Below are 26,590 nucleotides of genomic sequence, written 5' to 3' on the forward strand. Positions count from 1 at the left end.
CATTATTTCTACAGTTTTACTCTCTCTGCTCTTCAGTGGAGGTAGGTCAGCATCAGGAAAGCAATTGTTTATTTATTTTCTTTATTTAAATGAGACTTCCTGGGTAAGATGTCAACATGTTTGCTTTTCATTTATTCCCAGCATCGGTACTGAAACATCAGGAAGAACGACACAAAAGAGACCTCCCTGACTCGACAGGTGATTTTGGATTTAACTGACCTACTGATTCTGTTTACAGTAAAAGTCCTTTTAACACACTTGTTAGTTTGAATCAGTTCCACACTGGCCTCAATAATGATTTTTATCCATCGTATAGTCCCTGAAATAGTGATCCGTAGTGAGAGTAAGAGTAAAACGTAGTACATACATATATGTGAATGGGAAGGAGGACAGTGTATTTGGGCCGATCTGCCCAAAGCAGAGGACGGTGGGGAAGAGATCTGAGGAAAATGGCCACAGGTCGCTTGAGCTGGATCGAGACCAGTATTGGAAGTGATACATGAAAAGAAGAGCTTCTGTTGGACAGTTTTTGGGAAAGTGAGACAGACGAGGTGAGAGAGTTGTGTCATGTCTGTGACAGGAGACAGACGATACTGGACGATAATCCTATTTTCAAAGTTAAACCATTCAATCCAAGGAAATGTCAAAACCCTCACATAGCGTCTCTAACACCCCTGCTCGGTGCCTCCGGTCAGCTGATCAGCTTCTTCTGGAGGTACCGAAGTCCAAACGAAAGCTCAGAGGGGACAGGGCCTTTTCTGTTGCAGCCCCTGTGTTGTGGAATGAGCTACCACTGCCCGTCAGACAATCCCCCTCACTTGTCCACTTTTAAAACTAATCTTAAAACCCACTTCTATTCCTTGGCTTTTAACCATGTTTGAGACTCTGTCCCTGGTTTTATTGTTGCCAATCTATTGTTTGTTTATTGTATTTCACTGTTTTTACTCTTTACTGTACTTTTTTATTTTGTCTTTTATTGTAAAGCACTTTGGCCTCAGCCACAACTGTTTTAAAGTGCTGTATAAATAAAGCTGACTTGACTTGACTTGACTACACTGAACTTTACGTTCTGAACCACTGTGTTTAGCAAACACGTCATTTTGGTGCCAAGTTGTCTGAAACATGCATTTGTGGGATGAGCAGGGAGCTTAATAAGAGTGTTGCACCCATGAACAAATCGCCAGATCTTTTCTACTCATTCCAAAACACATTGTTTTGTCACTTTTGACTCTTGTTTGATGTTGTCTGGTGGATTGGATTATTGAGGTTTGATACAGCGAGATATTTGGCAAAGTGGCTATTTATTCCCGTGACAAAAAGGTTTTTGTTGACATGTGTGAGAACCAGACACCGCTACAACAGCCGGGACAAGTAATAATGGCGGTCACCAGCCCACTCACACACTGCTGTGGGATGGATCCCATCGTTTATCCAGCATGTGTCAGCCAACGTGGTCGTGTTTGGTTTGGTTGCATGAGCAGCTCGTCCCGTCTGGTCTTACAAGTGTTTGAGTGGATTGATGTCAGGAGGTAGTCTGGTACTCAGGATTGCACGATTTGGTGTCGAGATCTGTCTTCATTGGGAGATGCCACTCGGAAAACCTGATTGTAAGAACTTTAAGAACCAGAAGATAATAGCGAAGAAAAGCTGTTTGCCGTTGGCAGGATAACATCAGGGGGCACCCACATACTCAGCTCCGCTGCTCATCCCTCAAATGTGCGTTCATCACAGACATTCCACTTGTATAGCAAGAAGGATTTTTTCATTTAATTATTTTCCCGCTGCATTTTATGAAGTGTCATTCACTTTTCACAATTTCTCCAAAAAGATGTACCCGTGTTGACTAAAATCTGAAATTTCAAACCAATCTCATACTTTCTTGCTTTCAACCTCAGGTTATTGCCAGATACCATAAAAAAAAAGAAAATTTTACAAGACGAGGAGACGTACTCTTTATCATTAAGCTAAATCTTGTCAGATGTAGTGTGATTATATTGAGGAACGTCCAATAACTTTGTTATATTCGAGGAAATGCCAATACCAGCTCGATACATGAGATTAACTGTTACAATGACCTCCAGTTATTCTGGCAAATACGACCCCAGGGTCTTATTCCTCAGGGTGATCGTCTCTATTTTTGTCCTTTTTGAACATCCAGCGATTTGTTCTCGGGTCCATTCTGCTGCTGATGATGCTAATTCCATAATAGAGATTAAAACCACGCCGGGCTCCCATTGACTTCGCTCTCTTGCCTTCATTTCCCAGAAATCCCAGCAGAGCACATCGACCCCGCTGCCATCGATCTCACCCCGCTGGTCAATACTTTAATAAATTCAAGCCAATCGGGTACGTTGTCATAATATCACTCAGGCGGGGATCAATTTTGAGCTGCAAATCTTTCACGTGTGTTGTGATTAAGGCACCGCTGTTGGTCCCTGCAGAGGTCAACCTGCGGCACTGAAACGTGAACTGAAACTAAAAACACTCATCCTCATGCTTTCTCACTTAGAAAGGGCCCACTCTCGCAATTTCTAGGTCTGAGTTTCTTAATGGTATGCCTTGAAAATCTTTATGTGTTTAGTACATGTATAAATAAGAATATAAATGAACACATTAATCATTACTATTGACACATATTGATTCAACTTGTATCACGATTTTGATTGACAAACACATTTCTTAGCTGTTGGCGTCTTTTTATATCAGAGGTTAAAAGAAAAGGAGTAACCATCCAGGAGTATTAAGTACACTCATCTGTGTTCAAATGTGGGGACTCAAAGTGAAAAGTTCTCAGGAAAATAATGAATCCACAAGTAAAACACAGATATATATATATATATATATATATATATATATATATATATATATATATATATATATATATATATATATATATATATATATATATAAATACCTATATTTCATTATTACTCTGTGGGAGTGTGCACTAATGTTGATATTAAGGTTTAGATTATCCACTTTCTATTATTTGTGGCCATTACACTGTCCTTTCATGCATATCAATATTTTATAACGACCTTAAATCCTGTGTCTGTGATCCTGATTCCCACATACATTCACTTTATGGTGTTGGACTGTAAAAGTCCAGAGCAAACCCTCCTCTGCACAGGAAGAACATGCAGCCTAGATTCAAACTTTGGTCCAACCTTGGCCCCCCCACCTCCAATTATCATTTCCTTTCATTTTAATATCAGCAGATACATTGGACATGAATCTGTTTCACCAGCTGTTGTGTTTTATGTATGTTTTTGCAGGCTCCCGGCAGCTCTTCTCTCTCCTCAGCGTGACGTCCTACAGCTCTCTGGCTCTCCATAAACTCACTCTGTTGGTCTATAACAGTAAATATTCCTCACTTACGATGTTTTGCTGTACCTGAAGCTCAGAAACAAGTAAACAGTGGGAAGTGTGAACGCCAGGTGCTTCTCCTGCAGTTCATATTAAAAAAAAAAAGAAAACTAAACCTTGTCAACACTGCCATCTAGTGGCCATCTACTTTCTTTTCACCTTAGAACGAGAGGGGTTTGAATGCAGGATCTGAATCACAGCTTCTTAAAATGGGTGAGGATGAGGCTAATTTAGGATTGAATTCCGAGATAGCTTTTTAAAATAATATGAGATGGAATATACTGCAATTGTTGATGACAGTTGGAATCAATAAAATCAATGGCATGACTTATTTTATACTGTTAGAGTCTGTTAATTAGAAATCTCACGGCCTTGTCATTGTGAGGCGAGAGAACTCAAACTATTCCACAGCCCGAAACTTAATTTTAGAAACTGAATCCTTATAAAAATCTTCATTTCATTTATGGCAAGTTCATTAAAATTTTTTTATTTTTTGTAACTAAATAACTGACAGTTTCCAATTCTTCTTATTTATTTTTCTTGATGAGTTTTGTCTGAAATAATAAAGGAAACTTTCTCCCCACCCTTTTCAGACTACCTACTGTACAACTTTTTTCATCCAACTCTATATGTAAAGCTTCTTTCATGCAGTTTAGTTCAGATAAAACCACTTCCGAAGTATATAAATAGCTCAAAAATGATGAGTGACACATGATGATAGAGATTTACAGTCTGATAATAGTTATGAATAATAAATGGCATCAAGAAGGCAATAATAAAATATATACAATACAACAAATTCAACAGTGCTATCAAATGGAATCATATAGACTCCATTAAAAGGGCAAAATAATTAAGCATCACAACTTAAATGTATTTATTTTTTTTATAAACAAAGATGAGGCACGGTATTGTCTCCTTTGAATGTGAGGCAGACATGATTGATATTTTAAACTTCACATGAAATTTTTTTTTCTCTAAATATTCAATGTTTCTGCTGTGCTTTGTGTTTCGTAGTTTCCAACATCAGAAGTATAGAAAACGACATGTTCAGACGACGATTCTGTTACTGTGTCACCAACGACACCAACGACCTGACAGGCAGGAAACCTGCTGCTTTGCTTATGAAGATTCAGCAACAGAGAGTTTTGTTCTTCACAATGTGATTTTCCATCTTTTTCTCCAGACTTCACGGCCATACTGTTGGACGTGATGGGAAACTCCACGAGTTACCTCCAAGAGCTCTTTAAATCTGCCTCCATCGTATCAGGTGGGTGGAGATTCACAATAATGGTGTGCTCTGTGTTCTGAGCGTTTGTATCGCGTCTCACGTCGTGTTTTCTTCTTCTGTGCCTCAGTAAGCCAGAGGAATAACTCCGACTGTATCTACATATGTGTGATGGCAGGTAAAATGGGTGAGTAGAGCCCCCCCCACCCCATCAGGTTTTACACTTTCATTTGAACACACCTCAGTTTCACACTGCTTCAATGTAGATGTGTCAGTGAGGATATCAAGGTTTATATTGTTCCGTGTGTCACATGGCTCTCAAAGTTGAATTCAGTCAGATCACGTCTGTTTTTAATGCTGATTTTCTTTCTTCTTGACACACTTTTTTCAAGATTTCAGAGGTTTATTTATCACTCACTAGTTACACAAATACAATGTGTTGTAAAATGAGTCACCCCAAGGACGTGCAATAAAGTAAACATGTTTAAATGAGACAGGAAAAAAATAAGCAAACAGAAGGAGAGTGCAGATACATATCAGCAAATATTTATGCAACACAACAAAATCAAACAAGTGTGTGCAATGTGTCATGTACATGTACAATTACGCATTTAAACAACAGGCATAAAGAAGTCCTGGTTCAGATGTCTAAATGCCCTGAGTGGTAGAAACTCCCCCTGAGTCTTTCTGTTTTGGCAAGAAGGATTCTGAACCACTTCCTGTGGATTTTCAACTTGGAGGAAAGAACATGTGTGATCACTTGATTTGTGTGACTTTGTGCAACACAACTTCTTCCAGGGGCCAAAAGGGGTGATGACGAAAGGGGAACGCTATAGAAAGTCTCAGGCCTGTTGCGCAAACGAGTGATAATGATGACGACCCAGACGACGATGATGATGTTGCCGCTGTTTGTGTTTCGTGTCTCCAGGCAGGCAGGTGCCTGAGCTGTGGGACGTCGGCTCCATCACACCACTCTTCAACCAGACCATCGTGGAAGGTCCACACCGAGGTTTGTTCACTTCATCCACTGATGATGAGCGGCACGCCCAGCAGCAGATGGCAGCGCGGGAATAGAATAGAATAGAATAGAATAGAATAGAATAGAATAGGTGGCTGTGCGCTCGAGATGCTGGACTGAATTTTTTGAGCTTTTTGATTTGTTGATGATTGTGACAGTGAATCCTTTTCTATTATGCCTGTATTTAATTATGTCTGCATACATATAAAAACGGCCTCGCGGTGGGGAAGTGGTTCGCGCTCTCGCAAAGGCCTTTTGTTTATTCATTAATAGGGAAAAAAAATGGATTCATTAGGACATGTGCTAAAGCATCTAAAAATGAACATGAACATATCCAGGTTTGTCAGATTCATTGCAAAACGTTCCTCTCTGAAAAGAGTAAAAAAAAGAAAAGAAAAACCACCGAGCTGTGAATGGATTTCACCTTTCAGATCAGAAAGACAGATAAGCCAATATCGTTTTGTAAAATGTGAACAAAGATTTCCACATGAGGCTGATTATATGTGACGTGACAAAAAGGCGTGTTCAATGCCTCCCCGAACTAATGTAAGTTAAAGTAACAATAGAACGTGCTCTCTACTCAAGCAACACTTATTATTGCATCTTTCTGAATATAAGACAAACTTTTCTGTTACAAGGCTCTTTTTGTTTTTTAATGACGTGCATTTTTTTTTTTAAACAAATGTAATAGAAATACATCTACTTAAGCAACTCTTGCTAATATTTTTAATAGTCTTACACCTGTACTCATATTTTGCTTTTTCATGGCATTTGACCGGATCAGTAATAGCAGATACTTGCTATATGAATTTTTCTCCACAATAGTGGATTATTTTAACAACTTTTGATTGGACGAATGACTGTCTTGTTAAAAGAGTCGACTTAAGGGGGTCAGAAGCCTTAAATACTCATTAAAATTGTTGCAGCTCTTTATTTTGAAAGTAATGAAGTAGATTACATCATTTCAATGATAAATGACTTGAATGGCACACTGAAGGAAATACTCTTAAAGCCAAAAACAAGTCAAATGTGATACATAGTGTGAAATGGAATCATAGTGTGAGTATTTCCACTCACTTTGTACAACTTTTCTTCTTTTCTTGCTTCCCCTTAAACTTTCTTGCTTCCAAAGTGGCAAACGTCTCCTCCCTCAGATTCCCTATTGGTGAGTAAATCCGCTCCTTTATTTAAAGATAAAAAAAAACAAAGTCTTTCAAGCATCTGCTGTCATCACCGTGGACACTGGGTCGTCCTCTATTTCTCGTCTCCCAATGTCTATTTAAAACTTCAGAATGGCACCAACTGCCCACCAATCTGAGTCACATGTCTCCATCTGGGATGAGCTCGGTGTTAACCAGCAGAGTCCACGCCACCGCTCATGGTGAGTCTCCGCAGGAGGTCCGCCTCCTTTTATTCCTCCCGCTGTGGAGTCTGACAGGCGTTTGACAGGGAGTTGGCATCTAATAATGTCCGGGATCATTTTTGATAGAGCAGAAATATGGTCTGGTGCATATGCCGACGCGAGTAGAAACTTAGTTTTGCGTCCTGTCTGCAATCCGATCATATGGTCTAAAAAAGGTTTTCACTTACGAGAATTACATTCTACGCAAAAAAAAAAAAAACTTCAAAGATCTTATCTACCCCACATCTGTTTTAGATCCACACACATAGATATTAGAATATATAGTTTTAGATCAGATGTATCAAACATAATGCCCCTGGGCCAAAACTGGCCCGCGAAACCACCGAGCAAGTTGTAAGGTAAACGAAATTAAAATAAATAATGTGTTTTTAACGTCATTTTTTTAAACATATTTCTTAAGAGTAGCGGACACAACAAAACACTGAGACCTGAGCTGAGACATCGCTGATGCTGTCATGAAAGATAGCAAACTAACATCAGTTTGTAAAAACATGCAAAATGCAACAGTTACAGGAGACGCTTCTTTTTGGGGACATTTTACTGTATTTTGTTCCAGAAAGTATAATTCAAATTGGCTTTATGTTGAGATTGTAGTAATAATGTAAAAAATATAGACATTTCCATCAGGTATAGTCTGCACCACAGCAAAGAAATATCCTTCCTGGGACTAATAAAGTATTTTCTAAACCGACTTGATTTGTAATAAATACATTTACAATAGTACAGTAGTACTGTCTCCTGGTTAAAATGGTCCCTCCTCTTTGGGCAGGTTTATCTTGTTCACACGTGTGTCTTCTATATGTTTTCCAGTGTCCTTCCACAGTCTTGAAATGATTTGAAGCAAATCAGTGACTCTAAATTCCCCGTCGGAGTGAATATGAGTGTTTGAGACTGTCTCTTTGTGTTTGTCCTGTAATGAATGAATCAGTGACCCGTCCAGGGGGTCAGCAGCTTATCGTCAGCTGTGATCGGCTCCCATGACCCTGGACAAAGTTTGATGAAGATAAATAGAAGGATGGAAACTAAATCAAAATGGAGTTTAAAAATAAAAAGGAATACTTACCAATCATGTAGAAAGCATTTGCATGAGATGGTTTGTGGTCGTGGATATTTAATCATCCATCTGTCTTTTGTACAGCTGACAAATACACACACAAGTACAATTCTTTCATATAGAACTATTATCTAACCCGGTTGCTGTTGCAGCCACTGACAGTGGAACGTTATGTACATGCGAGTTGATTTTTTATTATTTGAGAAGCAAATTTAAATGTCAGGTCTCCGCTAATCTGTACTCTGTCAGAAAAACATTTTTGCTTTGAAAAAAAAAAAAGGTTCAACGAGTCATTAACTTATTATTCTACCAGCACACTCCTTGTTTTAATTGATATGTTAGATAAAGACAGAAAATAGTGTATTAGGCAATTTACTTTGAAGTTGTTTGAACTCGGCCAATTAATAGGAAAAAACAAAAACATCAAGAACAATCTTCTTTCTTTCTGTACAAACATATTTTCAATATGATTTAATGTTGTAATCATGGACTCCGTTAGACATTTAGTTCACGGATTTTGTCCCACTTATAACAAGTTCACCAGTGCTGATGACTGTGTTGAAGTTTTTCTTTCTTGTATGTGTGTGATCAGCTTCACCAGCGCCTGTGGACAAAACAGCAGCAGCAACAGAGACAGAGACGGTCATGGCAGCTCAGCCACTCGCGACGGCCCAACAGCCCGTGGACGCCACGCCGCCGAGTCGAACCGCAACCGAGAGGCCAGACACGACCGGAGCCCCGACGTCTCAAAGACCCACGCAAGCCGTGACGACAACAACCGTGATGACACAAGCCGTGACAACATCCCAAACGCACACTGAGAAAATCACGACTTCACCACAAGCCGCCACTTCAGCACAAACGACCAGCGCCGCATCGCCAACGACGGCAGCTCCGAGCGCGCCTCCAGCAACTGCGGTGACGCCCACGGCTCTCACCACACGGCTGAAAACTGCAGCGGGTACGACGACGCGGCGCACGACTCCCACGCGTCATCCCACAAGACCCACGGCTGCTCCGACGGCGGCCCGAACGACGGCGGCGCCGCTTGTCTGGAGAACGACGACTCTCGTCAGGCCTCTGGAAACAGAAAAACCAGGTAAAGATTTTAATCGGCTACTTCGTCTTTCCTGTCTCAGGAAAAGAGGGTTTACTCACAGGGGGCGGTTGTGGCTCGGCAGGATGGTCTTCTTTCAGTTGGAAGGTTGCAGGTTCAGCAGGTAAAGCTGGCCATCTTCAAATCCAAAGTGGCCTTGAGCAAAACACCGAACCATAAATGGCTTCTAATAGAGGTGGAGACCCTGCACAGGAGGAGGGAGAGGTGGATGTTTGTTTGCTCCACGAGAGTCCAAACCAATTACAATGTGCTCTCAACAAAATAACTGTAAAGCTTCATGAAAAATAAAGTGAACGCTACTTTTTGGAGACAAGATATCTGAACCACCCATCTATTCTCAGCCTCCCACAGAAAAGTGACAGCTGCTGTCGTGCAGAACCGCGTCACTGACTTCACTGCTCAAGTTTTGGGCCTGTTTCTAATCCGAGGTCGTCTTTTAGTCTCCACTGACGTGAGCGTCAGGCAAACTATCGATAATCGACCAATAATGCAAAAAGCATGGCGCTTCGGCGCCGCTCTGTTCGTCCGCGGAGAAGCGGCTCGGCTCCCGACTGAAGCAGCCGTAATCGCATCAGATCAATCCACTGTCATTTCTGGACACGCCGGCGACCGACGATTCAATTGTAGCCCCGGGAAGAGGTGTGTAATTTGTTTGTGTGTGTTCGAGCACGGGGAGTGAAAAGAAGGAAGGCCCTGCACGAGATAGTAACCATGGCAACGCAGGCACCCCAAACCCCCCCATTTATGTGAACGCTTTGATGGATCTGAAGCCGCAAAGGTTGGAAGCAAATTGGGGCAAATATTCAGTGTTTGTCTTCACGCTCAAAGACTGGCATTTATTTTTCCCCTTATACAAAAGTATATACAGGTATGTATATATATTCGGATATAATTTTAGGAGGAGAGGATGCAGACGACAGGACATAACTCAGAACACGGGCTGCAAAAAAATCTAATTGCAAGAACTCAAAGGTACATCTCACTAATTAAAATGACCAAAAATACCTGTCAATGGATCATTTTCCTTGAAGGTGTTTGATCTGATATGAGAGGCTGCACTTTTTTCTTAAACTTCTTTTTTATGTTATATATGAGGCTTGATATAAACGTTTCTTCTGAACTGGTGCATGTATGCGGGTTTGTACCCTTTGGCGCTGAATCACAGCTCCGTCCTGCGATGATGTTGACCGTTAAGAGCTGCGGGAACTGGTAACTGTCACTTCTTCCACCCGCTGCTCTTTTCATATGTTTCCAGTGACATGACTGAAAAAAGTGGAAAATTGTTCAGCGCTTACTAAAATCAAACCCTGACATGCTCTTGTCCTTGGAACACCATGTCAAGAAGAATCCGAGGACTTCAGTGCAACATGCAAATGCACACCAATCCAACTTATTTCCAGTACAGAATTTCACAGTTAATATAAAAGATTAATATAGACGGATGTAATAAAACACATTGTTCTTTTTACCCTCAAGGATGAGTGTTTAACATATCATAAAAATTTCACTATTGAAACCACTAGATGGCAGTCACATGACAACATAGAAACAGTAGCTGGAGCAGACGGCGTCCCTTCCTCCAGCTCTGACTTCTGCCTAGCAACCAACCGACGGCCTGAGCGTCCTATGCAATTTGTCACTGAGTCATTAGTGTGCGGTGACATGATCGTTTGTCGCCCAGCTGCACATGTCTGCACTCTCGGTGTGTGCCTGTTTGTGTGCGTGTGTTTCTATGCACGTGCGCCCGCTTGTGTTTTACCCTGTAAATGGTGTTGTTTGTCTCTAGGGCGCACACGCCGCCGCGGCAGCGGGAGGAGGAGGAGGAGGCGGCGGCTCATTGTCCCGTAAATGGTTGAGATCTGTGTTTTGGCTCCGTTACCTCAGCAGATCATTTCAAGCTGCTTTTGTCTTCACCTTTTCGTAAATGAAGAACTTTAACGGGTGATTTTGGGACAGATGAGCGGAAAATAAAAATGCAAATGAACAGAAAGAGACAATTTTATATCCCTTTTTGTTTTTGCAATTATCGTAGTCAAAACCATTGACCTCACGTAAGAACAGTGCTTGTGTATTTAGCTGTTTATGAGTTGCTGTGATAATAAGCTTACGACATGTCACCGGCTGTTTTAGATGCAAATGTGTTGATATTTCTAGGGTGAAAAAACGCCACCGGCAGCCATCACAAAGTGCTTTACTCATATTCCTCCACTCTGGCACACATTCACACGCCAACGGAGACGACAACCATGCATGGCGCTCACATCCCTTTGGGAGAAACTTGAAGTTTGGCACATGTACCAGAGAATGAAACCACTAATCATGACATTGGAGGACAACAACTTTACATCTAGGCTATATCATTTGGTAATATTCCACAACTCAGCTTTGCTGGTGGTCAGTTGATGCTGTCCACGCGGGATCAAATAGACGGAAACGTCTCAAACTTATTTTACTTTAGCGTCCACATACAAATTGAATCGCAATCAGAATTGAATAAGGATAACAAAATGGCCAATAAATACAGACAACACAATCTTTCTTCTATGTCCTGAAAAGGCTCACATCCAATCTGCCTGGTTAGTTTTCACCCTCATAGTATGACCTTGATGCTTGCTGCTAGTCGTCAGGTAGCACGCGCTCGCCGCAGCACCACTGGTCGCTCGGCTGCGATCGCCGCTGCCGTTTCCTCCTCAGCGTTGCATCTCAAGTGGTGTTTTATCAAATCGCTGCACATTTTCTTAGTTATTTCTACACTTTGCCAGCTCATCCTGCGGCTCGCATTGATACTTAGAAATTAGATGATTCGCGGTGAAGAGGTTTCAGTCGGGGAGGCGCTTCCTCCTGTGGCACGCCACAAATACTTATCCACACTGCCACGTAAAGCATCGTGAGACCGTTCTGCATGGTTAGCAGATGCTGGATTGCACAGATGAGATCATTTCACTGTAGCATAATGTGATGGGGTTTTAATGATGCTGCAGGCAAGAACACCTGCAATTGTTCTACTGACATTACACGGAACAAAATATTACGCTTGCAGGTTTGAATCTCGCCGCTGACCAGTGGCTCCCTGAGCAAGACCCTTGACCCCCACCAGCTGTTGCTCATATGAATGTAATGGGTTAAATGCAGAGAAGTCATCGGATTAACCATGTGTGCCTTCTTCCTAAAAACAAAAGAAGCCTTCTAATAAAAAAAAGTAACAAAGAGCTTTGAAAGTTGGATTCTCAGCTGGGTTGAAGTGAGTAATTGTGCGGACTGTCATTCTGCCTCTGGCTCAAAAAGTCCTCACAGAGCATCATTGTCCTGTTGAAGTAAACTAACAAAGGTCCCACTGAGCTAAAAGCAGGTGTGATGCTTTTATTGCTGCGTGGCATGGTGAGTAGATTCTGAGTGAATATCCATCTGGGCTAGTCTTCTCAGCTCTTCCTTCCTCTTTCAGGGTGGGATTCACTCGTGCAGATCCCCTCCATTCACCGTCTTGTGGCAGCAGCGTAGATTTATTTTTTTTTACATCTGAGCTGTTTGTTGGTGATTTGCGAATAACGAGAATCGCAGTCCAGCATCAAAAGTCATTTTCTGTTTCATTTGTCGAATCTTTTCCTGCCCTCATGTCACCATGACTAAGGCTGCGCAAAAATCAGACATGCAAAGGATATGGGCGAGCATTTAATCAAAATACCTTTTGGAGGTGGGTTTTTATGTTAACCGGGAGCCTTCCTACCTGCCAGTAGATTAGCTATGATTAAAATGCACGGGCTCCGGTGAGTCCTGTGTTGGGAATTTAAATCCTGTAACGTCATTATGCAAAGTAAATATGATGACCTTGTTTGAAGGCTGGCTGAGAGGCTGAGTTTGTCTCCGCATAATATCTCCGAATCACCACCGAGCGCGTTCAGAGGTTAATTATAATGTGCTTGTTTTATCATTACCGATCATCTTTGTCTTCTCCTCTTTGTTGGGCACAAATTAATGAGGCAGGTTGTGCTCTTGATTCTTCTTTTTTTTTTTTTTTTTTTTTTTTTTTAAAAAGCAGAGGTTTGAAACAGAGCCGTGTGTTGACTGACGTGACATCTCGCCCCCGTCTCTTGAGAGGTTGTCCTTGGAGAATGCCGGAGCTGACCGGCGAGCCCGCCATCGACGGCGGCACGACTACCGTCAGCGCGCACAAGCTGCAGCCCTGCGTCCTCGAGCTCTGCAAGTTCTTCTCCCAGTGCCTCTGCAGACCATTCAGCCAGAAGACACGCATGAAAAGGTTTTCAACAGATTACTCTCTCTGCATGAGGACGAGTGGACAGCGGGTTTAAAATAGATAATGTTGAAGGGTAAGAAAAGAAAATGAGCTGAATGAGAAAGAAGCAACGAGGACATTATGAAGTCAAAATTAAAGCCATTAAAGGGACTGATTTTTGTCTATTAATGACATTTTATGGAAAATGAATCATGTTGAAAAAGAAAGAAAATGATTACAAGCTGAAGGTTATCTCACATTTCTATTTTCTAAAACGTACCATGTTCACCAACACGACAGCAGCGCTGTGGGGGAGTAAGAAACACTATGAAAATGAAGAAATACCCTTTTAAGAATTTAAAGATGAAAGGTTGATACTTTAAATGATTTAAAACCAGTATAGTTTACAGCAGGGGGTCACCATCCTTTTATTACTTATCTAAATACTTGAAGTTAAATGAAATTGTTTGAGAGCATGTTTAGTGACATTGATTTACATAATTATTTTGGGGGAAAAAACATTTATGAAATAAAAAATAACAACTGAGTATGTTTGTTTTCAGATTAAAAAAATGCAGAGAAAATGTGTTAATATCGGCACATAATCTGTATATTAATTTAAATGAAATTGCATGTGTAAGTTGTATTTTATTTTATTTTTTTTTTCTTTTTCTTGCATTTCTTCGTACATTTAGATGTTTTTTAATACTTCAGAAAGAAAATGATATTACACAAAGATATGCACAGTGCATTCTTAAAGATTTCAAATATTTTCAGTATTTCATTGTGAAATAGAACAAAACTTTTTGAAAAAAAGGGAAGTTATTGTATTAATTATTTTTGAATTACACAGTGTAAATGTTTAATTGACAATTTGTTGACAAACACTTGTATCTCTATAGGGGGCGGGACATCTCATTTTGGTTGGATGTGAATTTAAACCTATTTATAGAATGAAGAATCACATTTGTTGTTTTATCTTTCACCTCTTGGGGAGCTGCCGGTAGCTCATGAGTGTCAGATAGGAGAGACAGAAGTACTTTTGGAGACTCAGTACTGGATCTCATGTAAACACGGAGAACTGCCACAACGATAAATTCACCGTCCTGGATTCAGGCACAGTTCATCACATTGTTATTAAATGAGTCTATTTAGAAAGAAAATCCCATGCATAAAGATAAATGTTGTTTTTTAATCAAAAGACCTATAAAAAAAACAAAAAACTACCAATGTTTCATTAATCCTTAGAACCATTTCAGTTCTTTAAAGACGAAGTGGCAGATGAGGATATCTTTCCTTTGCTCTTTGTGGATGACTTGGTTGAACTGAAGCTCAGCTGTCTGTCTACGATGTGCTCGTGTCTCCCAGATACTGTGACGACAGCCACCTCTGGTATGAAAAACACACGTCTGAGGTGTGTCGGCGGGTCCGCAGAGTCTCCTTCTCCAGAAGTAAGTCAGCCGTAGAGAGCGAGAGAGAGAGACCGAGAGAGAGAGAGCGAGAGAGAGAGAGCGAGAGAGAGACGCGATCGATTGGCTGTTCAGTAGCAGCCGTTGTGACAAACTCTGGGAGACATGTCGGAGTTAATCCACATCACCAGCGAGATTCTCTCTCCTGTTCACAAGGGAAGCTTAGTGAGACTTGATAGGATAATAACATATTGTAGAAGCTTTAAGCTCAAGTGTCTTAAAATCGTATGGAAAAACTAAATGTACTGAGCTTTGAACAGATCATAAATCATAAATCATTACCTGGTATTCGCACATATCCATTCTCGGTTAATTTGTCTTTAAATCAATTCTTCAACTGAGGTCCAGCACTAATACACATGTTTTAACTAGGATAGATGTGATTTCTGGGTGATGACGACTCCCATAACAAGACCTCGGGCAATTCAAAAAAGGAAAATCTCACACATACCACCCAGTTGATGTGATCCACTTTTGATAGAGTTTGCTCTATATCCCTCAGTGTGTCTTCCCTCATGAGTATATCTTGATTTCTTTAAAAAAAAAGATACTACAGAAAAGCTTCTTAAAATTATCCCGATCCCGAAATTTTGGCCGCCGATCCAATCTTTAAAGATTGAGAATCGACTTCTCCCAAAACTTTTGGGTTATATCTTATTCAAAATGACATGACTTTTACATGGAAACGGTTTGTATTGAACGACACTCTGATGCTTTCACCTCTTGACTTAAAAGACTGGTTTTGCGAATATGTTGACATGGCTGTTTCAAAACATCTTCCAAAAGTTGAATTTACTGACCAACAGTCAATTAAAACACAAAACTCAGATACAATCTGACACTGCCACACCGATCAGGACATTTCTTATTAAAATAATGATCATAGATAGACTTTCTTTTTGTTGTGTCGTGTGTGTTGTGTGAGTTGTGTCGTTCTTGTAAAGGTCCAGAGAGTAAGAGGAGTTCATTTTACTATTTTTATAAACAGTAACTAACTATGAAGTTTATTTAAAAAACCTCAAGAGTGTTTATTCAATAGTTAACACATCTATAACGTCTTGTTATTCAAACGTCACATTGTTTTGTTTAAAAGTCGAAAAGAGTTCAGGAGCCTGTAAGTCCTGTGTATATCTGAAGCCTAAACTCTTTACAAAAGTGTTCAGCAGGGCTCAGCAGCAGATTTCTTTAAAAAAAATAAAAATAAAAGATCACATGATGAAATTCATTTAAACTGCAGATTTCACTCTCCCATGTTGCCAGTTTTTAATTTTAATGTTGATTGCACTCGATTCAATAAAATAGCAAAAAACATTGTAAGAACAGTCTTAAACCATAAAGGTTGCAAAAGAAATGCGTTCTTGCATGCATGCATGCTCCCGACCTGGGTTCAAGGTCAACTTCTTTCAAATGACGGTGCTGGAACTCTACCTGATGCGGTTCTATGTAAACAATATACTCCTGATTTGGGACTGTCTTTTATACAGTACAAATTTCAGATTATATGGTGAGCATTGTAATATAAATTGAAGTCAATTATCAGGCGTTTCCTCAATAGTAAAGAACAAAGCAAACACAAAATAATGCAACAAGTGGATCCCTTTGATTTAAAATTTGCTGAAACCAAACCTACACCTTGAATGTATCAAACAGGATTTGAAGAGTGCTCCACTTTTGAAGAGGAAGTTATGTCGGTGCCGTCAAAAACCAGCGTTTGAATGAAAAATAATTGGGGAATCCGCTTCATCTTTCACCTGCACTGATGGCGAGGTGTCAGCAGTGTTTCTGGGCGCCGGTATCAGCGCTCATTAGAGCAGCAGCTCTGCAGGGGCCTAATGGGCTCAAGAGGTCGTGAAGGAGCCGTCTCTCTCTCTCTCTCTCTCTCTCTCTCTCTCTCTCTCTCTCTCTCTCTCTCTCTCTCTCTCTCTCTCTCTCTCTCTCTCTCTCTCTCTCTCTCTCTCTCTCTCTCTCTCTCTCTCTCTCTCTTGCAGCATCTGACACGCCGGAGCCGCCAGCAGGCCGCAGAGAGGACTCAACACGCCGTCATATCAGTCCTCCGGCTCTAATTAGACCTCCGTGGGTATTTTTAGTCTCAGACGGAGTTGATTAGAAATTGACGTGAGAAGTAGTGAGTGTAGCGACGATTAAGAAAGCCTCGGATGGATCAGCGACCGACGCTGCAGTTTCACATGAGTCCAAATCGGTCCAATTACCACCAACGAAACAGAAGACGCGGTTTATCTATGGTGTTATTTGGATAATTAATAGGATTTTAACCAGATACGTTTTTTTTAACAGGAGCTCATTAGGGAGTGCGATTAACATAAATGTACCCGTTTGCAATCTTTACTTCTGAAAGTGAAATCAATAACGACATTATTGCAGTACACCAAAAGAGCACAGAGTTCGCTTGTTTTTCCTGTCATATATTCCACCAGGTCTGTGAGCCGCTGCATGTCCTAAAGTCTTCAAGTTTATTCACATAAACCTCGTTGTGACACGAGGCAGTTCAAAGCGCTCGACGGCACCGCGGGAAAAGAAACGGTCAAATCGCTCAGATGGTTAAATACAAAGAGTTGGATTTTAAAAGACCAGTTTCAGTCGACTTCAGATCAACTGGATGTTTGTTTCAATGCTGCTTCAGCTTGTATTTGTCTTGTTATTTTCTCAGATGATCTGAGGTGCTTCATGACACACAAGCGAATCAAAGACGCGTTCAGCGTTATACTTTGATGGACAGCAAGTCAGTGGCTTTTCTGGGCCTTTGTAGTTTAAGTAGTAGTAAAAATGCTTTGATCCGTTGGTATAACCTCCTGAGAAAGATAGTTAATTTTCACAGTATGAAAACAGTACTCAGGAACCACTAAACACCGAATCTATTGACCTCATAGAAAGAAATGAAGGTGCTAAAGGTCCTTACACTGTAGATGTTGTAGTTTCATGAAAACAAAATTGAGAAACAAACTCGTCCATGACATGAGTAGATTGCAGCTTTTTAACAAAAACATTCAAAACACAACCAATAATCTCTTTAAAAATGTAAATATTCACCACATTATTGTGCCGTTTTCTTGCCGCACCTTGCAAGAACTCATAACGGAATAATTTTGGCTCTCCTGAATGTCATGAAGTCGATGACCTATGAATCCTCGCTGAATGACTGTGACGACAAACTCATCCACTTTGCCTGTTTTTGACAAACAAACTGCAGAAAACCTGCAAAAAAAGATTTTGTTTCCAAGAAATATTTTGGTCTTTGTCCATTATTGACAAAAAGTTTTGCTTTTTGAAAGAATAATAATTTTTTTTTTGGTACTTCAATCATGCAAAAAGTGTTTTATTATTGGCAAAATGCTTTTATGATAAAATGGATGGATCGTCTTATCACACTACTGGCAAGTTATTATCTCATGGGATTTTATTACATTGGAAAAGGCCAAATGATTCCATCATTGGTTGTTACACACCTGACCTGTGTAAATGAGTATTTACTGGTTTCTCAACATTTTATTTATTTATTTATTAATTTTTTTTGCTTCTGCGAGTTTCTGTCACTTGTTTGCGCTTCTCCTTCCACAGATCTGAAACAGAGATGCCTGAAAAAGATGTGCAATAAACTGTGACCGAGGCGGAGGCAAATTGAAACGGAGAGAGATTCAAACTACAAACTTCTGGAACATCCAGAGGAAGTCATGGACACTGAATCTGAGGGAGATTTTAAAATCTGAGTGGGTTCATCTTAAACATATAAATATTTATTCAAAATGTGCAACTTTTTTTAAAATGTTTTATCAAACTTTGTTGTTCATCGTTGCAACCTGCAATGTTATTCAATCACCTTTTTTTTTTTTCTTTTTTAACTAAAAAGATCTAATATCAGTTTGAACTACAAAATCTGGAATCCTGAACTAAACCCAGACTGTTTATGACGTATTTTGGGTTCAGAAAAGTGTCAAGAATTTGAAAAAAATAAAAAAAATCTGCATGTAGGAAGAGACTTTGTTTTTCTTGTGTGTCAAATCAATAAACAACCAGATACTTGTTCTCCCTCTGATGCTCCTTTTCAAGCAAATCAGCATGACTGTACTTTTCTTACAGCAGAGGTCTTTAATGTGTGTGTGTGTGTGTGTGTGTGTGTGTGTGTGTGTGTGTGTGTGTGTGTGTGTGTGTGTGTGTGTGTGTGTGTGTACGATTTCTATGAATGATTCTTCTTACATTCGAATAGTTTTGTTTTTCCACACTGCGAGATGACTATCACACTATTTTATGCTGTTCTATTTAAGATTGTCTCGCAGGTGGTGATTCTCTTTTGGATTGCAAAATAACTCTACAACGTCAACATAGCTGAAAATCCGCTTGTAGTCACCTCTTAGCAACAGGAAATGAATGTTTCACACTTTCCAATTTCCAAATGGGTTCGATTTCGTAGTGTTGATTCGTTTACACGCGGTTTCAGGGCAGCGTGAAGAGTTTTTTAAGAGTAAAGATAAATTACGCTTTCAAATATTGTTCCAAAAATCGGAGGTGAAGGGCATCAAAAGAAAACAAATTTTCTTATTATGATCGCAGCAATTTGTACAAAAGTCGAGCTTCATCTCTGTACCGTTGGAGGAAATGTTATTGTGGTACCTGCCTGGAACAAGGAAGGAAGGAAACAGCTCAAATGAGATAAACATGGATCACTAACTGATTTATGGTCCCAAAGACTTTGCAGGAAAGAGAAACAGTAAACCTTTGACCTGTGATGCCTATTAGAAAAAGGTCATCTTAATATATTTAGGGTAGTCTTTAGCACTGTTGTTCCTCTCGCTGAAATGTGATCCACTTCCTGTGTATGATGTGAGATGAGACGTAAACATCAGCACGTCCTCCCCCTACAGATGCACCTGCCCTACACAAAGCTGCATTATCAGCCCCCCCCCCCCCCCCCGTTATTAAACCCTGCCCCTCCTTCATTGATCTGAACCCTCGGGGATGATCAGATAAGACCAGGTCGAGCCCCGGGTCACTGACCCCGCCCCCTCGGGTACAAAGACCACTCTGTGGGTTCCCACCTGTCCGGACCCGACCTCTGCTAAAGCCTCAGGAACCGAGTCATGATAAGCTCAGGTGTCACGGAGGGAGATGAAGGTGCGCCACAGTTAGTGACACCGGGAGTTTAATCTGTTGGGAAACAACGTTACAAAAGCACTCCCACCCTCTTTATTGGCTGCTGATGCCCACCAGAGCTGCGTCAGGCTTGTGACAATGACACAGAGTTCGACACCAACTCTTGTTCAATAAAGAATCCGCAGCCGACAAATAAGGTAAGGCTGTTTCATTTACTTACTCCAGCTTGTTTTGACATTTCAAAGTCACTCCGGCTTTCTGATTCAGCCACCTGCTTGTTGGCTGTATTGTTGTATAGATTTCGATGTTAACTAGAATGAAAGGTCACGTTACTGGAGCTGGGAGCAGATTTGTTCATAAAGTTTGGGAATAAGAAACCACTAAGAGGCTTTGGAACCTTTCAGCCGATTGCATTGCCTTGTTTTCTCAAATGGAGAAATTGCTATGTGTTTATACTGATTTTTACATGAGAAAGAAACAATAGTCAATGTAGTTTTCTCAGTTGATATCATGGGACTATGGGCTAATTGTTCAAGTTGAGTTCTTTGCAAAAATAATCGATTTCCACTATGGTTGCAGTACAATATCAGCTGAAACTGGCTGAGGATTGGAAGTAAGCTATCTCCGGCATGGGCAGCTAATGGATATGTCAATCAAACCACAGTAACAGGTTGAAATGAAATGTTCCAAGGAAATCATCTCAGAAAGTCCATGATACTAGTATGCACACAACGGAACATTAAGCTGTGGTGCAGTTGTTGGTGCACTTAAACAAGCGAGCGGTTAACTTTAACCATATTGCCAAAAAAGTAAAGTGCTGCTGAATTCTAAACTGTTCGAAACATTTATATGAGCATGCATTTGTAGGATGCGCATCAGAACTGAGTGCATGAAGAGTTCATTAAAGATTTGCAAAATCGTGTTGGAAACCAAGGAACTCGTATTCTGATGTCTTTTGTTTGGTGTCGTGTGGTGGGTCGAAGGTTTGATTGAAAGGAGTCAGTGTTGATTGTACTCACTCCATCCTTTTTGACTCCAAAATACTGGAAGTCGTCTCTGATAAGCCCTGCAAAGAGAGCGCAGCCAGCGATGACAACATTCCTTTATTCTGTGATGGAGATGTCCCAAACCATCACCCTACTATCCAAAAGGTGTTCCTCGAATGACAGCGAGGAGAAGAAGAGAAGTCATGGCAGACCTCCTGACATCTCCAGGAGATTGGCTACATTTAGGCGGTTTAGGATTGTTTGGGGAAAAAAAGATAACCCATCAGCCATATTTTTTTAAACAGTCTTTGTATTTTCCATATCCCTTCTGGGATCTGCATATTATTCTTTGAAATGTTCCTACTTAGGGTCACTTTTCTATGTTTACAGAAAACTGGAATTCACACCCTAACCGGACACCAGCCTGGGACTGACGTAATGTCACTTTTGTCCTTTGGGTGGCAGCAGTAAGCCTGGCTGGCAGACATGGATTGGTTTTTGGTTGTGGGGAAAGTTTAAGTTAACTAAAGCTAAAGCTTTAGCTTTCATCTTATAGACTTTACAGCTGCTTGTTGGACTGAATACATCCTGAATCTGGGGAGTCAAATTCAGGGGCACTCAGCCAAATGCAGGCCCCGTTTACATGACGACGTTTCAAGTTAAAATGCATCGTTTTTGTGCTTTCATATAAGAAAGTTTCACATTTATGTGGCGATTTTTTTTTAATTTACACAGAAACGGACGGAGATGCTGAAAGTGATGTCGTTTTCATGTGGGGCCACACGTTGGTGCCATTGGCTGTTTTTGTAACGAAACAACACACACACACAAAAATAAATCAAGAACAACCGGGAATTTTCAATCAGAAACCCCATCTGATCCCGAGTCTTTCTTCAGATTGGTGTGGGTATAAGCCCGTCTCTTCCCAAAGCGCATGCTTTCTGCAGCCTATAACATGCACATGTTCATGAACTCATCAAAAATCCATCAAAGATCCTCGAGATCTTGAAGATTTGTCGCCCCTGCCGTAGATCACAGTTTGAGCCACCTTGCGGTGGAGACTGGTCTTAAAGCCCTGCCACACAATACAGACTCGTCTTCAAGATGACTAAGTGATGCTTCATCAAGTTTCTTTTAATGCTCCAAGCCAAAAAAAATAAAATCATCATAGCATTATCCCAATATTTTTTTCCTCATCCTGTTAGCACACTAGGCTTTCTCACTTTTTATAGCCTCCGGCTCCAGAACTCATCTCAATCCGGGCTTCCTGCTTCGTTTGAGAGCTCGTCATAGAAACGACTCTTAGTTGTCATGCGAATCCATTAAACTGCAGCGTTAACCACCTCAGCTTTGAGGTTGGGATTAAAGATTTAATGCGACTGTGTGAATGAGACAGCTGACCTCCTCAGACGTGCCGATAACTTCCCCGCTCTAAGTGAAATGTGCTTGGGGGGGGAGGGGCGGGGGGCCTCGAATAACATTAATGACACTCTTCTTCACCCCGTCGAGCTGAGTGGAGCCACAGGTGGGCCGAGCTCTTTGAAGCCATTAGAGGCGGTGAAAGAGCTTCAGAAGAAGGTCTGATTTGGTGCAGGAGTAATCAGTGTGGTAATGACGGGGCCAATTAATGCAGCTGGATAGGAGACGTCTGAGTAAACCCAGGTCTCTATTACGCAGGAGAAAAAGAAAATGTCCGTGGCATTTGGGTTCGCCTGTGATGAGGCGGCTCGTTGATGTGATTTGAGGTGAGGCCCCCCACGTTCTCCGGCAGAGGGGTCAGAGTCAGAGTTTGAGTCGAGCTTTTTTTTTTTTGCAATAATAATAACACGGAGCTCGTTTGTACCTTCAGTGGTGTCACATTACTTAACGGGCGTCCCTGACTCGCGGCCTCTGCAAGGGGCTTCACAAGCTGCAGGCTCGGACGGAGGACGTGAAAGTGCAGCTTTGTGACAATGATATTGCTAATCATCCGTTTGCAATCAGCTTGATTGTCGTTTTAAAGCATTCAAGAGCGAATGAAAACAGAACGGTCGTTTTGTTGACCTCAGTTTTATTCAATTTAATTTGCCGATCAAGAATGCAGATTTTATAAGCCTGGCTTTATTTATCTTACAAGTGCACTTCCAACATGCAGAAAAAGTTACATTTGCTTTAATAGTATTTCTGGCAGGTTGTGAATTATCAACAGTAGTAAGACCACAGCAGTGACAACTATGCACGTGCATAATTTGCATGATATGAATTATTTTCCAAAAGCACATCAACACTGTAAACGATAGCCAATGTTTTCATTCCATTATAGAAAACCGCACTGTAAATAGGCACTTTAATTTGAGGATATATTATTATATGCAGCGCAAGCAAGGCACGATCCCATAAGAAAGTCAGAGGAGATACGCTGGTGTGTACAGCAATGAAATAATGTCTAATCAGAAAAGCAGACATACAATTACAGAGAGCGTGCCACGGAATAACGTCAGTACTGAAATAACTCCGCCTTGCAGTAATGAAGCTGCGCATCGCCTATTATGAGATGATGAGTTGGTACTCCTGATAAAAAAAAAAAAAGAGTAATAAAAATCCAATATAAGTTTTCTCTTTCTGCCTATAGGAACAAATCATGTTGCTGATGTGTGTTTTCCTGCTTTCTGCTTTTCCAAATGGTGAGTTTTCTCGCAGAACAGTGAGGCATGGATGCTGACAAGTTCCATGGTTTATGGGTAATTGTGTTCATTTGCCATTAAAATACTTTGTTACTTGTCTTTATCTGAAGTGCTTTCAGCTGCCTCTGTCTTTTGTCCGGACCCGGAGACCAGAGACCCAAACATGGAGGACCTGACGGGTGAGAACCATCTTATTATGAACTGAATGGATTTGAATTGGTAGTAATAAGCGAGTTTGAAAACACATGGCTCGATGTCTAATGAAAGCCTAAACAAATCATTTACAAAGCTATTAAACATTATGATTATTATCAGGGGTTGGAAAGATGCTTAAAAGTTACTGTACGCATAATATTAATCCGGCAGGCAAAATTGCGACAGGGAAATTCTAACGACATGAGAGAAAAGCAGGCAACTGACAAGACAGGACGACACATGTAGTACAGACACGCTGGGGTCTTGGAGTGTCAGAGGAGGACATGAATGGAGTCAGTCACACATCTGGGACATGTGGAGGGTTACTGTGGAGCATCGCCAGCCACAACAAAACCACGAACACGACATGAAACGGGATCGTGAAACCAGAACATAAAGTGGATAACACACAGGCAAAGCACTTATGTAGGCCAAGAACACCAAACACAACACCGGGATGGTGACGATGATGAAGAAAACCCAGGCAATATGCACAATGTTTCCATCCTGATTGCGCTTCAAATTCAAATCTTGCCAACTGAGTTGTAATAATAATTCCCTCCTAGAGAAATGAGAACATCACCTAAACTATGAAGTACGAACATTTGTGTTTGGTGCATTAGTTCTTTGCTGTAACAATATCAGTGGGAAATGAATTTCATATAACTGGACAGTTCTGTTTTAAATCGTGTAAGGAAGATGCGTTTGAGAGATGGGCAGGAGAGGTGATAATGTGAGTCACGCTCATAAAAAAGAAAAAAGAAAAAAGGATCTGAATCGGAATAGTTTTATTGTCATTCTACGATGTATAATGAAATTGCCCATGACTTCTCTTTAAACAAAGATATGTCAATACAAATATAAATATAACAGAGAAAATATGTACAGTAATAAAAAGGTATAGCATAAATAGGTAGCACATGTTATAGCAGGTCCATTGCGCAAAGGTGCCAACGTCAAACAGCTTGTCGTCACCGTTTCTTCACACTTCAGTCATTCAATCCACTAAACAAAGGCAAAGAAATGTCAAAAAGATTTGCCAAAAAGGCAAAATGTCCGTGGCGGCAATACACAGTCAAACAAATGCATGTTGCTCACAAATGTGGGAGCATTTTAAAAGGAAGTAAACCAGATTTCCAGTGGTCTAAAATCAATTATAAAGGTTTGTGACAACAGACATGTGATCTACCAAACACAAATACCCATTTCAGTGTGTCGCTTATGAGTTCTGGAAAAGAAACATTTAGAGATTTTACATCAAATCTGAGGAAGAATTGACGTGTTAAGAACACAGTCGTGGTAAAATTCCAACTCAAATTAAAAGTAAATCACCTCCGGTTGGTTTGAGTCTGTTTTCCAGAGCGGCAGCTCGTCCAGGTTACAGTAGAATTGCTGCGACAGACACTTTGATTCCCGAACAGCCGTCTGATTTCTCGTCGACATTGTCAGGTGTTGTTGGCATCCACATGGACTGATTCCCCATCTGTGATGTTCTGGGACTCCCAGCAGTTTTTAATCAGCATTGTGTCTAGATCTGGCATGTGGAGATCTGCTGCCTAAGTAATTTTCTGCCCGGCATGCGCCTCTGAACTTGGGTTATTGCGACCTGCCAACAGGATTAAGTCCGATTAAATCACTGTGCTCTCTGCCTGCAAGATGGCAGAGTGTGTTTAGGTTGGGCCCTCCTATCACCTCTGTATTCAGTTCCCATCTCCTCTTCTTACAGGCTGTCTGGGACTGCGATTCACCTGGCTCCACTCTCTTTTCGACAATTACCCCTCACTGCTGAACTTTGTGTCAAAACTGCGCTGTGCTGCAGGGATTTGTCCGCGTGACCTGGAAGGTTACGGCTGCTCCTGCAGATTTGTGGCCGCCGGAGCCCCCGTGGATCCTCTGGACTCGTAAGAGACGGAGCTCAGTCGGGGCGCGACTGCAGCAGATCCTGGATTTAACAATACAGCCGGATGACTTATTAGAAAATCGGTAGCTGAAAGCAAACATGGGCAAGGCAGGCGGGGAGATTCTGAAACCCGTTGTGCTTATAGGCAAACTCTCCGGAATAATGTCAGAGGCATATTTCTGTGTACAATCACTCAGAATCTCATCTTCTGTGCAGGAGTTATACACAATTCTCCAAAGGTCATTACTACTTAACAATAAACACAATTGTATGTCACCAGCCGACGGAACACTTGCATGTAATAAAAATGAGTCAAGTGCTTCTTGTGAAAATATGTTGAAAACTGTTTCAGATCCATACGACATAAAGTCTCGGTGCTTTATATCCTAAACACTAAGGACTGTGTCATCATCTATTGACAGTGCAACACCGAAGTGAACCAACCTTCCCTCTTTCTTTCTTTCTTACTTCTTCTTTGCTACAGTTGTTGTGAGACCCACAGGCTGTGTTATCAGGACGCCTCCCCCTGCATCCAGGAGCTGCCGCCGCCACCGTACAACTTCACATGTGCCACCGCAAACACAAGCTGTGGTAAATCCCGTCGCTGCTTTCGGACAATTTGCCAAACATCTCCAAGCTTCATCTTCTATTCTGTTCTTCTATTCTTAAAAATGAAGACGTACTGCGCGCAGACTTTATGACCTTAGTTCCCCTTCAACCTCAACCTATGCGTGTTTCATGTATATTAGACGACAGTGACATTATAACGAGTGCATTTTTGTTTTTTTGTCTCCTGGAGATGTCGGTGACTTGTGTCAGCAGAGTTTTTGTGTA

The 26,590-nt window shown here is 41.0% G+C and overlaps 1 protein-coding gene across 1 annotated transcript; it reads left to right on the forward strand.

Annotated features, from left to right (window-relative positions):
* Positions 1-449: 449 nt before the first annotated feature.
* On the forward strand, positions 450-18,526 carry hhla1 (HHLA1 neighbor of OC90; the record flags this gene model as incomplete). Its single annotated transcript, XM_080468457.1, has 15 exons — positions 450-483; positions 2,266-2,346; positions 3,276-3,359; positions 4,384-4,467; positions 4,553-4,636; positions 4,725-4,772; positions 5,523-5,603; positions 6,745-6,777; positions 6,904-6,993; positions 8,682-8,832; positions 8,934-9,188; positions 10,993-11,057; positions 13,302-13,461; positions 14,806-14,888; positions 18,483-18,526. The coding sequence occupies 15 exons, from the start codon at positions 450-452 to the stop codon at positions 18,524-18,526; spliced, it is 1,377 nt and encodes a 458-aa protein (XP_080324583.1).
* Between the last annotated feature and the right edge of the window lie 8,064 nt (positions 18,527-26,590).

The sequence above is a fragment of the Lipophrys pholis genome, assembly GCF_963383615.2.
Source record: "Lipophrys pholis genome assembly, chromosome: 1".
Lineage (NCBI taxonomy): Eukaryota > Metazoa > Chordata > Actinopteri > Blenniiformes > Blenniidae > Lipophrys > Lipophrys pholis.